Source organism: Phyllopteryx taeniolatus, chromosome 17, assembly GCF_024500385.1.
Source record: "Phyllopteryx taeniolatus isolate TA_2022b chromosome 17, UOR_Ptae_1.2, whole genome shotgun sequence".
Classification (NCBI taxonomy): domain Eukaryota; kingdom Metazoa; phylum Chordata; class Actinopteri; order Syngnathiformes; family Syngnathidae; genus Phyllopteryx; species Phyllopteryx taeniolatus.
The window spans coordinates 2,262,749-2,275,364 of NC_084518.1; the positions used below are offsets into that span (position 1 = coordinate 2,262,749).

The following is a 12,616-nucleotide window of genomic DNA, read 5'->3' on the forward strand; positions in this document are numbered from 1 at the left end:
TGGAGCGTGTCCGTGGGAATTTCTGTCCATTCATCCAGTGGAACATTCGTGACGACGACGGTTAGCAAATAACATAATAATCATAATACTGCGACTAATCATCATCATCATCATCATCATACTCATGTATCCATGAGTATCCGTAGAAGGTACAAAATCAGAGGCATAACAAAGAGACCCAAATCTGTGAATTTTATGACATGTGACCCCCTGCTCAGGAGTGAGAGATTTTTGAGATGCCATGATGAAATTTGTGACCTCGTATCTGTTTTACAACCAACTGACTATGTTGATTTTTGTTGCTGCACATACTATGCGGACCATAATTAACTTATAGCGTTCTGGTTGCCCTCACCTCACCTCCGTTTTCTGGGTTTATATATTGTGGGCTGGAGAAATCAGCTTTTTAAAAAGTGATTTATGCTGCCGTATGGAAACACTTCATACATGCTGTTAGTTCTGTTCCTCATTTATCTCAATTAAAAATTAAAGTCAAATATATAGAAGGAACATTCTTACAGTTGTATGGCTCATATGGATCAGAGAACAGTTTCAATTTTTTAATACTATTCAAACTTTATCAAAGACGTTGTCTGGGGAAAGGGTCCAAAGATCATGGGAAGATTGTAGGGCTGCCTGGACCAGACGTTGACTTTGCTGGTGAAAAGAACACTTGGCTCAGTGGACTTCCAGCATCTTTTCACACATGCTTTGCAGATTCCTCGGCGAATCACACTTTTGTAATCATACTCATAAATTATTCATTAAAAAAAATCATCATTCCAACTCAGTCACACAACTTGAAAGTTATCGCTAAGTGCAGTTGGTTTGCTCCTCAAATGAACTGGTCAACATTCCAAAATGATTCACTTTCAATCACTTCGCAGCTTTGAACAATTCCAAAATGCATTTCGGTACTGTATAAATGCAAATCTGTCTTGAAATTGGAACGAATAAGTGAATGAATCACAGCCCTCATCTCACTGACAGATGATTCTTCAACATTTAGAACTAACGGAAAGATTTTGGAGGCATCAACACAAAACAAATAAAACAATTCAACAAAGTAACCATTCAGTTACATGAGGGGCAGAAGACCTAAAAACAGCTCTCATGCACTGCAAACCACAATTATAAAAACATACTATATATATATATATATATATATATATATATATACGCATTTGTGTGCATACACAATATACAGGAGCTGAACTTAACAATGATTTCGAGTAGGTTAGTAGAGAGCTAAAATGTATGATTCTTGGACATGGAGCAATCAAGTGAGTCCTTCTATGCAGTTACATCACGGAATCCATCATGTCGGCATCAACTTCAAGCTGTGACACAGCTGTGGTGAGATGTGGCCATCAGGGAGGAGTATCTTTGCATAGACTCTGCAGAAGAGACCTCTGGAAGGAATCATTGCTTGATTCTGGTATCAGAAACTCCAGTAGCAGGTCACAGATGCAGTAAACGAGATGCCTGCACACAATCATACAAACATGAGAGACGATGAACAAATATAATATTGTACTTTTGAATGCTTATCATTCAATCTTAAACTAAAACATAAGTCCAAATTATTGTTTGGATCCATGTCAATCTGCATTCTCATACACTGTATGTTAGAGTACTTGCTTTACGGATGCCCTATTGTTTGTACGATTTGTTTTCGGATTTTTTTCACCCAAATTTTGTTCCAGTTTTTGGAGAGTTGAAAATGATCCTTCCCACCGAACTCATCTGCCTACAAACGTGACTCAGCCACTGATTTCCTGGAATCGAGTGGCCACAGAAAGTTTCCCTTGCGCATGTGCAACTTTGATTTTCTTGAGTCAGCGTCACCCACCCACTGCGTTCATCGGAAGCATTTCGTCTTTGTGCTCATTTATTGAGTGTGACTCTTCAATCAGGCAGCATGGCGCCAAAGAAAGTTCCAAGTGACAGAGTTGATAAAGAACACAAGAATCACTATCAAATTCAAGACAGAACTTTTACTTTTTAAAAGTATGAAAATGGCAGCTTACCTTTTCCAAACAATAACGTATCATAACGTGTTGATCCATCCATTTCTTTTGTTTTCTGTATGTTTTTTGTGAATATTTTTGGGGGGAATTGGATTTACATTCTTTCCTATGCCTGTGAATATTCTCATTCATCTTGGTCATTTCATTCTCAGGGCATTGAATGGATTACAACTTGACATCGAAGATGTTTTGCCTCTCATGGGCTTAGCCAGTGTTTGTGTGGAAAACTCAACTATTTATGCTCCAATTTAGAGGGAATATCAATGAGGGACTTTCCACTCAACGACTCCGATGGATCGACGATGGCCTCTGGGCCAGGCGGCTTAAAGGCTCTCCCCCTTTTTTGTATTCCAAAAGAAGAATTCTAGAATTCTGGTGTGGGGCATGCCTCCAAATTGGAGCATATATAGTTTAGTCTTCCACACAAACAATGGCTAGTGCATCCTAACTAAGCCTTGTTGCATGAACTGATGAAGCCTGCTCTGATGAGAGGCCAAACGTCTTCTAACACAAACGGAACAGTCCAGTTGCGATCGATTCAATGACCTGAGAATTATATCCAATTGGACATATTGCTTTTGTTTTCGTATGATTCCATTTAGTCAGAATTTTTGGAATGGGTTATTCACAAAATCCAAGCTCCCAATGTATATGGAAATGTCAAAAGCATATCACACCACCATCAAATCACAATGCAGTCAAATGCTTGAATACGCACTTGTTAATGTGGTGTTCCTGTAAAGACTCCAGCATGGTCTCCATGCTCAATCTGTACTTGTCACTGCCTAACATGTCAGTGATGAGCTCTGCAGCCACAAACATCAACACAAACCAGACAGACTCGGTCAAGCAAAATGTGTCGAGCATTCGGTGAGCTGTAATATGCGTCTTAGAGCCGCAGCAAACCCGGAAGTAGCTGCATGAGACATTCCAGGCATCGCTCCTTGGTTTCCTTTCTCTCAGCGGTGCTGCGCTCCGGCTGCGGTTGGGCGGGAAGAGCACCTCCGGGCCACACGGCCTCCTGCAGCACTTGAAGGTAAATGACCCAACAGGGTGCGCTGGTCAGGTGGGCCACTCCGATGTCCATCCATCTGGGGGGAAAAAAACAGTAGAGCACTGGGGTCACATTTGCAGGACTATCTGCTTAAGACATCGCTGTGACATCTTTAAGCCATGCGTGCAAAGTGGTGCAACACAAGCTAGCGTGCTTACGAAGGTTACAACATAACAGCAGCTCGAATTACTCAGTGACATGCTCATTGAAAGGCAAGCCAGTGATGTTAATGACAGCAGAACACTGGAGCCTAAACAAGGGCTGTTCCCAAAGACGTGGTAAAACAAGGCCAGTGTTAATCATAGACATGCCCTTGTTGAAATCTGCATTTCCAATTTGGTATCCACATTGCATTTACAATAAAAAAAAAAAAAAAAAAGAATCTGCTTTTTGGAAGGAAAATATGAGCGTATGCCATACAAGATTCAGAAGTACAGTGGACCCCCGCTATTCGCGTTGAATATAGACCACACCGGACTGCGAATAGAGAAAAATCCTGGATCATGCCCATTACATTGGCATTGTAGAATTATTTTTTTTTTTTTTACTTTTAAAACCCAAAGATTCTTAAAGAAGTGGGGATAAATCACCATTAAGCGTTTAGGGGGTTGCCCCCCCAAAAAAAAAAAAATTAAAACAAAAAGAGCAATGAAAAAAATGAAAAGAAAAATTGAAAAAAATGTGAAATGAAAAAAAAACGTGAATAGGTGAAAATGCAGGTACCGATCCACGAGTATGCAGTGGTCCACTGTATCTCATTTAACTCTCCTTACTGTAGAAAAGGCCCAACAGAAGATCATCTGTAGGAAGGAAACCAAGTTTTTGCAGCATTACTCGCAACAATGTCGTCGTTTCTATACTCAAAATTGCAAGCAAATGCTTCGATAACCTGGAAAGAGTTCAAACAAAAAAGTGTGTACAGTTGCATCTTGACGGATGAATTCGATTAGTTAGTTGACGGCCGGCTCATCTGCCGCACAGTTCTGAGGACCTGGGTTCTTTGGGTACGTCCCAAAAACATGCATGGTAGGTTGATTGAAGACTCTAAATTGCCCGTAGGTGTGAATGTGAGTGCAAATGCTTGCTTGTTTCTATGTGCCCTACGATTGGCTGGCGACCCGGCCTCTCGCCCCAAGATAGCTGGGATAGGCTCCAGCATGCCCGCGACCCTAGTGAGGAGAAGCGGGACAGAAAATCGATGGATGGAAATGAATTGAAATGCCATTAATCTATTCCAGCCCCCCATTTTTTGTACATTTATAGTTAAGAAAAATATCACTGTATTGTAATATAAATATAAAAATATACAACCCCAATTCCAATGAAGTTGGGATGTTGTGTTAAACATAAATAAAACAGAATACAATGATTTGCAAATCATGTTCAACGTATATTTAATTGAATACCGTACAAAGACAAAATATTTAATGTTCAAACTGATAAACTTGATTGTTTTTAGCAAATAATCATTAAAGCCATTTATCAACAACACCCAGAAACACCGCCGGCTTCTCTGGGCATGAGCTCATCTAAGATGGACTGACACAAAGTGGAAAAGTGTTCTGTGGTCCAACGAGTCCACAATTCAAATTGTTTTTGGAAATTGTGGACTCGACGTGTCCTCCGGGCCTAAGAGGGAAAGAACCATCCTGACTGTTATGGACACAAAGTTCAAAAGCCAGCATCTGTGATGGTATGGGGCTGTGTTAGTGCCAATGGCATGGGTAACTTGCACATCTGTGAAGGCACCATTAATGCTGAAAGGTACATACAGGTTTTGGAGAAACATATGCTGCCATCCAAGCAACGTCTTTTTCACGGATGCCTCTGCTTATTGTAGCAAGACAATGCCAAAGCACATTCTGCACGTGTTACAACAGCGTGGCTTCGTAGTAAAAGAGTGCGGGTACTAGACTGGCCTGCCTGGAGTCAAGACCTGTCTCCCATTGAAAATGTGTTGCGCATTATGAAGCGTAAAATACGACAACGGAGACCCCGGACTGTTGAACAGCTGAAGCTGTACATCGGGAAAGAATTCCACCTACAAAGCTTCAACAATTAATGTCCTCGGTTCCCAAACGTTTATTGAATGCTGTTAAAAGAAAAGGTGATGGAACACAGTGGTAAACATGACCCTGTCCCAGCTTTTTTGGAATGTGTTGCAGCCATAAAATTCCAAGTTAATGATTATTTGCTAAAAACAATCAAGTTGATCAGTTTGAAAATTAAATATCTTGTCTTTGTAGTGTATTCAATTAAATATAGGTTGAACATGATTTGCAAATCTTTGTATTCTGTTTTTATTTATGTTTAACACAAAGTCCCAACTTCATTGGAATTGGGGTTGTATAATAAAATAATAAAAGAGAAGGTAAAGAAACATCGGTTTTATATAGTGTAATTATGCCACAAGTTACACACACACACACACACACACACCTTGGGGGGGCCTAATGTGTGATCTGGAGCCAGGAGTCAGTCCGTTGACCATTTACTATGTTGTTAGTTGAATGTGAACAAATGCTCCATGCTCCTTGCGAGTGTTGTCATTTTGTATTTGTGTTTGCCCCGTTCAAAAAACGGCCGAAACTGCATCGGCGACTGTCGCTGTCCTTTTTTCCACTTCACTCGAGCAGTATTCGAGTACTTTAATACTGTTGAATATGCACAGCATATTGTAACAATGCCAAACCAAATATGTCTCCTAGTGGCTGTGAACAGTTACAGGCTGATGAGTGCTAAGATCTTCCAGCAATGTCATGCCACATTATCATCATCCCATCTTTGATTAAGATATTGGTGAACAATATCACTTTAAAAAACATATATGTATTTGGTGTAATAGCAATATGGTTGACAAAATCTGAAAAATACATATTTTTGACCTAACAACAATACTGTAGTATGAATAATGATGTGTGTAGCATTCATAGAATTAATTGGGGGGATATAGATGTTTTTAAACTGGAACAAAAACTTTATGAAAGATTTAAGTCCAACCTCTCAATAAAAGTGCCAAAGATAAGTCTGATGGCCTTCTGGATGTTCTCAGTGCACAGCCAACTCCACTGGTCCTTCATCAACAAACACAAAATGTTCAGCGCAACATCTGCCACGGCTGTGTCTGAAAATAGAATCAAATAATCAGAATAAGAATAATAAATGAAGTGGTGCTAGACACAGCAAGACTTTTAATAGTACTTTTCAATGAACGCAACTGCAAAATGTGGGGTTGTGCTGCTCTCAAGTGGCACTACACAAGAAAACAGTAGAAGCAGCAGACTCACTTGAAATGTTAGTTAGTCCAAATAATATTCGAAACAATGCTGTACGATGCAGTATTCTACACCGCTACAAACTACAACCACGGGGTGACTTTTTCCTATCATGCCTGTGTTCAGTGCAGTGGAATAGTGGGTAAGAGTAGCAGTCCATACCTGTGCCGTGAATTTTGCCACACGTCGCCTTGTCTGTGCCCATGAGCTCCGTCTGCTTGGCTTGTTTTCTGCCTTGGGGGTCGCATAAAAGTCGTTCCTGCTCCAGGACAAAGCTCTCCAGTCTGGACAAGGACATGCCATTGAGCACCTCGAAAGAATTGGAGAAATGTAGAGGTTGAACGACTAAATATTTTTTTGTAGTCAACTCGAATGTGTCGAAAGTTGAGTCAAAGTCTATTAATCGATGACCTCGTTGCTATTTCTTCAGCCCATTACAGCGGTCCCTAACCTTTGTTATACCATGGACCGGTTTCACATAAAAAGAACAGATTTTGATGAACCGGCATAGAAACAAAAAGGAAAACGATTAGCGAATCGTCAACTTCAAGCTTTAAGCGGCGATGCAGAGTAGCAAGGTCGACTCATCCACTTGTTGTCTGTTTCAAATGCATTCCTATCCATATATGACATATTTGATCGTAGTATATTGTGGATGAGAACTTACAGGGCTGCCTTCACTAAAGCAGTAAGTCACTTTAGGATGTAAGTCGGGTATATTGAGAGATGGAGACACTTTGCTCGGGAACATGAGCCTCCTGTTGCAGGGAATACAAAAGCAAACATTTTATCCCCATAAACTGTGAAGAACGCTTCGATGATTTCACACAATACAGACACATAAGTAGACAATGTTTTATGTGGCCGCAATCAGAATTGATATGGGTACACTTCTGTCACACGTACAGTAACAAATGTTCAAAAGTCTCACCTGTACTTTCTGTTGTCCAGTGTTCTCCCTTCAGAGTCTCCCTCAAGGTCCTCTGTTGGACTCACGGCTTCGGGGTGAGGAAAGGCTGTCTTCAAGGTGTCTAAAGCATTTTCCATCATCTGTAATAACAATTATGGTGGACATAACATTGGATCCCATTCTAGAAATAAAATGTACTTCTGCTCAATCGACATGCTCTGATTACGTAAATACACACTCATGGCCACATAACCGTGTACAATTGCATAATCTCATGAGGACCAAAACAGAACTGAAAGAAAAAAAATCATTAAAAAAATCTGCCTTTCCAACGGCGCTCGCTTCAGTTAGCATTGAGCAAAATGTTCAACATTTTGGTGCAGACAAACTTTTGTGCAGCAAAATAAGGTAACCAGAATAGAAACGGCTCTCGCTAAGGTTAGCGGACCTTTGTTGTTGAATTATTTGATTTACGCGACAGTTTTATGGTAAACTACAGCTGAGAGTGAAAACTAAACAACTTGAAGCGAGCGCGTTTTTCCGCTTGTTTGGAGAATGTTTCACAATCTGTTTAACTCTTCTCAGTGCTCTTCTGATTGGTGTAATGATGCATGCAGTGCACTTGCGCATGTGAACGTCGTGATGACAACGCTCAAATAATATATCGTGCAGCCCGACAGTTGTACACTACGCCAAACTAGCACCACAATAGTAAACACAATATACCAAAATAATATACCATTAAGAGCTGAGTATTAATATCTTGGCTGTGAATATTCTCATTCATCCAGGTCATTTCATTCTCAGGGCAATGAGGCTGCTGCCCCCGCGACCCGCCCTCGGATAAGCGGAGGAAAATGGATGGATGGATGGATGGATGGATGGGAACTGAATCAATCGCAACTGGACTATTCTGTTTCTGTTAGAAGACATTTCGCCTCTCATCCGAGCAGGCTTCATCAGTTCTTGCAACTAGGCTTAGTTAGGTTGCACTAGCCAGTGTTTGTGTGGAAGACTCAAATATTCATAATAATATCATTGCAAAGGCACTATTTTCCCCCCATAACATTCACTCAGTACACAAATTCCTTTTCACCTTATCAATTCTTGACTTGACAAAAGGCCTTTTTCCAAAATACGTGCAAACCCCTGAGTTCAGAGACAGGAACTCCTGCATGTCCTCACTCCTCGCTGTTTCAGGTATGCTGTTTAGTTGCTATAAAATCAACAAATACAATTCCAGTGATACAGTACACTTAGGGATGTCATAGACTGAAGTGTCGAAAGCCAATATCTACCTTAAGGAAGGTATCCAGTTGGCCTTTACGGGCTTCCACCTTCTCACCATCTGTGTTCCCAAAGGGAAGGTCAGGGAACATTTTCTTCGGACCTTTTACATCTGCAATACAAAACAGTCGCTGGAAATAGTGACAAAATGTGTCAAGATATTCCCCAGGTAGATTTTGATCTTTTCTCACTCTTGACAAATTTCTTCACTTCTGGGTTCTCCTCTAAACGTGTTTGCAAGTTGAGGAACTCGCTGTATCTGCGGTTGACCGAGTGACAGGTTGCAGGTTGCAAAAAGTCACCGCTTTCGGGGCATGTTGCGGTCTCAAACTGCAAAAGACAAAATGCTGTTTTGTGTGGAAGGAAAAACAATCTTCACATTTGACGCCAAAGACAAGTGGACCTGTAATGTTACCGTGATAGTGTAGAGAGTATAAGGATGTGTTCCAGTACCACGCTGCTCCTTTGCACTGACTGTTCCAGCAATTTGCACATTCTGGATGCCCATTGATGGTTTGTTTGGAGTGTCAAAGTTCAAGGGACTGAGGCAAAGTCTTCTTGAAGGCCCTGCTGGGGATTTTTCTTGAGCAGGCCAGGGTAAATTCACAGGCACCGCCTTCGGCCCCAGATTTTTCAGCGTACCGAAGCAGCCAAAATCATCAGCGTCGTCGTTTAGATTCATCGTGTTGCAGAAGTTGGCTGAGGGACCGCATTCACACAAGCGTCTGGTCATGCCATCTTCCGTCTCGGACTGCATCAGGGAGTCCGGTGACAGCATCTTGGACTCTGGGAGGTGAGCGTAATGACCAGACGTGAGGGAACAGCAGTTGACTTTGCACGGTGTGAGCAGACCAGTGTGGCAATTCTCAGCTTTCCCAGAGCAAGTCTCAAGGCTCAGCATGCTGCACTGAGAGAAGTCCTCCTCACTCATCGGGCTGAGCAGCTCACGAAAATCAGAGTTGCTCTCGCTCGCGAGGCTCGCTTGATCCGAAGATGACAGACAGGTGATCCACGAATCATGGAGCGCGCACCTGTACAGGGCACCATCCTGTGGTTTTTGTGACCTGGTGAAGACGTCTACAATGGTTTGATTGAGCCAGTCGGGATCAGACAGCCTGCTTATTAGCGGCAGAAGCACATTGCAGGTAATGAGTTCAGTAACCATGTACCCTCCGGTCCTGGTTTCCATCTGAGGGTACGGAACAAGCACGTGCAAGACGAGGTTAACCAGAGCTCTGGCGTACCTGAGCTCAGCGGCTGCATCGCTCACAGCTGGATGAGGGCTGTCTACTTCCTGGTAGAGCTGCCAAAGGCTAACGTTCTCAACTTCTCGCTGTGTTTCCAGCAGCATGTGCCTGGCTGTCATGTAGCTCTGCAGGTGGCAGCCATACAGCTCTAAAAGCCGTTGGACCACGGCCTTTCTGTCTACATGTCTTGCACGCTCCTTCAGCTCCATCACCGATTCCAGCATGGAATTGCGCACCGCACGCTCAAACTCGCCTTCCACCTCTGGCAGAAGAGTGCGATACCAGGAAGACACAAAATCCCGCACCGCTTTGTGGACGGCGCTGTGGATCTCGTGATTGAGTCTCCACTCATGTTCGGCCGAACACTGAGATGGAGTCGCCCCACCGAGCGGCAAGAAATGCTCCAAGTGGAGAAGGCTGTTGGCATCCAGAATTGCTCGCGATCCCAACCAACCTCCCAAGACAACCAGGAGACTAGTGAAGATGCAGAGGAGCCAGACGTTAACAAGGAGATGGAAGAGGATCAACCAGGCCAGTAGAGCGCCGAGGCCTAACAGCCGTCTCCGCTGGCCCAGAACCTCTGACAGGGACCACTGATTAGACCTCTTGGATGAAGGCATTGTAGCCAACAGATGAACTGTAGCCTGCTAACAAATATGGTTTTTTTTTAGTTCTCATTCAACTTTAACTGCAGGTTTCATCAATGACTTTCAGTACAGGACAGATGAGTCAAGTAGTCAAATATCTATAATATCTATAGTAGCTATCTTCGGGCGGGAGGCGTGGTACACCCTGAACTGGTCGCCAGCCAATCGCAGGGCACATAGAAACAAATAACCATTCGCACCTATGGGTAATTTTGAGTCTTCAATCAACCTAGCACGCATGTTTTTGGGATGTGGGAGGAAACCGGAGTGCCCGGAGAAAACCCACGCAGGCACGGTGAGAACATGCAAACTCCACGCAGGCTGGGCCGGGATTTGAACCCCGGTCCCCAGAACTGTGAGGCGGATGTGCTAACCAGTTGTCTACTGTGCCGGCCATTTCTGATTTTGTCTTTGCATGCAGTTTCTAAATTATGATTTTAAAAAATAATAATCCACACCTAAATTGAAACATTTTTAAAAACAACTTTCCCCCTGAACCTCATAACCTTTTGTGTCAATACTCAGATACATTTAGATTTTTTCCACCCGCCCTAATAAATAAAATCATGATTTACAAACTGTATTTTGTATTTACCTGTACTTGCTTACCAACATGAATGATTGAATCATTCAAAACTTCAAACGTCCGAGTGCAATTGAAAGCAGCACAGTCTTCTCGGGAGAGCTTTGCCTCGACACCGAGACACTTGCTGTTGTCATGACAACGTCAATCAGTCAAACTCCCAAAACGAGTGTGCGTGCTATGTTTTATCTTACAAAAAATGGTTCCTCACACGTCACTTTATAATATTGTTAGGATACGAACTTGCAGCTCAATAGCAATGGCCTCTTAAAGGCAAGTGTAGCTCTTTAGACATGAATTTGTTTATTTTAAAATAGACAATCAATTGATAGTAGGCTACAACTTAATCAATACCACGTTGCACACTGATAAACCTTTAAAAAAAAAAAAAAAAACAAGGTCACCTGGATAGTTAGAGATTCATGCCTAGAACTGAGGCGAGCTTCCTCCTTGTGTTTTAATCTCCAACAAAGATTATGAGGATTAGCCTGTTTGTCTACTCAACTCGGTTTAGGTGTCCACTTTACCTGCCAGATTACAATTCCTCTTTGTATTCATTCTTTACAAAACACGATGCTTTTTCTATATTCTACGACTGTGACTACTGAATATTATATACATATTATTATTTTTTCCATGTTTGCCTTCATCCCAAATTAGACAGCTGTACTAATGGCAGCAAGTGCCTGTTGTTATCCACTATTTGCACCATTTAGAACAGACTGTAATATTTGTTGCAGTAATTTTTAAAAAATGTAGTTTCCCCCCCCCCCCCTCGAATTGGTCAATGAAAATTTGATAAATATGTACTTATTGGTATTCATTTGTTATTCAAGTATCTAATTAAATAATTATTGAAAAAAACAAAATCTTCGTCAAATGAACCATTTAATTAATTTTATTAAGTAATTGGTGACCAACTATGATTAAATTAATTATAACCCATGAATTAAATAATGACCAATAATTATGATTTTATAATTTAAAAAAAAACAATTGTACATATTTGACATTCACATTTTAGTTCTTTTTTTCCGACCTCATCTGCAATTGACCTGGCCTATCTGTCCGTTTCAAAACATCATATGTGGGTTTATACCAAAAGTCTATTTTGAAAATGCTCATACAGCGCACATGCATTTTCTATAAGGCTTGCCCTCATTGGGGTCATGGGGAATGAGATTTATATCTGTCCCTTCTGAATTTGAATTTAAAGAACGTTTATTTTTTTACAATGACTTTTGTCATGTTAAAATTTGTACATGTCTAATAAAAAAAAAAACTATATATTTTGATGGTTAAAAAAAAATAATAATAATAAAATTAAAAAAAATAGACATTTCAATTCAAACTCGCACGGCACAGATATACAGCAGGTCTTCCGGAGTGCCATCCAGCAGGGTGTGCCGGAGCCAATCACAGTTGACCCCTCTCGTGCAAACCATTCAACATCGCCCTCTGGTGGTGACAATTTGAGATGCAATTCGTGGCAAAGAACAAATGAAACGAAAAGTAACGTTTTGCCACGAAAGTAGTCCGCCCGCAGAACGTGAGGAAAACAACGCCGAAGAGGAAAGAACATG

General features: G+C 41.5%; 1 protein-coding gene across 6 annotated transcripts; it reads right to left on the bottom strand.

Moving 5' to 3' along the window:
- Window positions 1-457: 457 nt before the first annotated feature.
- On the bottom strand, window positions 458-11,675 carry snx19a (sorting nexin 19a). 6 transcript variants are annotated; one of them, XM_061752838.1, is made up of 13 exons: window positions 11,438-11,675; window positions 11,046-11,160; window positions 8,972-10,450; window positions 8,748-8,886; window positions 8,568-8,668; window positions 8,366-8,485; window positions 7,291-7,409; window positions 7,027-7,117; window positions 6,522-6,669; window positions 6,085-6,208; window positions 2,937-3,121; window positions 2,749-2,836; window positions 458-1,485 (listed from the first exon to the last, which is right to left on the bottom strand). In XM_061752838.1, exons 3-13 carry the CDS (start codon window positions 10,421-10,423, stop codon window positions 1,371-1,373), a joined length of 2,682 nt encoding a protein of 893 aa, XP_061608822.1. In that variant the 5' UTR covers window positions 10,424-10,450; window positions 11,046-11,160; window positions 11,438-11,675; the 3' UTR covers window positions 458-1,370. The 6 variants fall into 6 exon arrangements, with proteins under 6 accessions (XP_061608822.1, XP_061608825.1, XP_061608821.1 ...); XM_061752841.1 differs by having other exon boundaries at window positions 8,972-10,277; window positions 11,438-11,673; XM_061752837.1 differs by lacking the exon at window positions 11,046-11,160 and having other exon boundaries at window positions 8,972-10,447; window positions 11,438-11,674.
- Between the last annotated feature and the right edge of the window lie 941 nt (window positions 11,676-12,616).

Excerpts from the sequence above, each read along its gene's own strand:
- snx19a (XM_061752838.1), bottom strand. The coding sequence starts at position 10,423 with ATGCCTTCATCCAAGAGGTCTAATCAGTGGTCCCTGTCAGAGGTTCTG. Across the intron at positions 2,837-2,936 it reads TCTCATGCAGCTACTTCCGG|AGCTCATCACTGACATGTTA; the intron begins GTTTGCTGCGGC and ends TTGTGGCTGCAG. Across the intron at positions 1,486-2,748 it reads CAGGAACACCACATTAACAA|GCATCTCGTTTACTGCATCT; the intron begins GTGCGTATTCAA and ends GATTGTGTGCAG.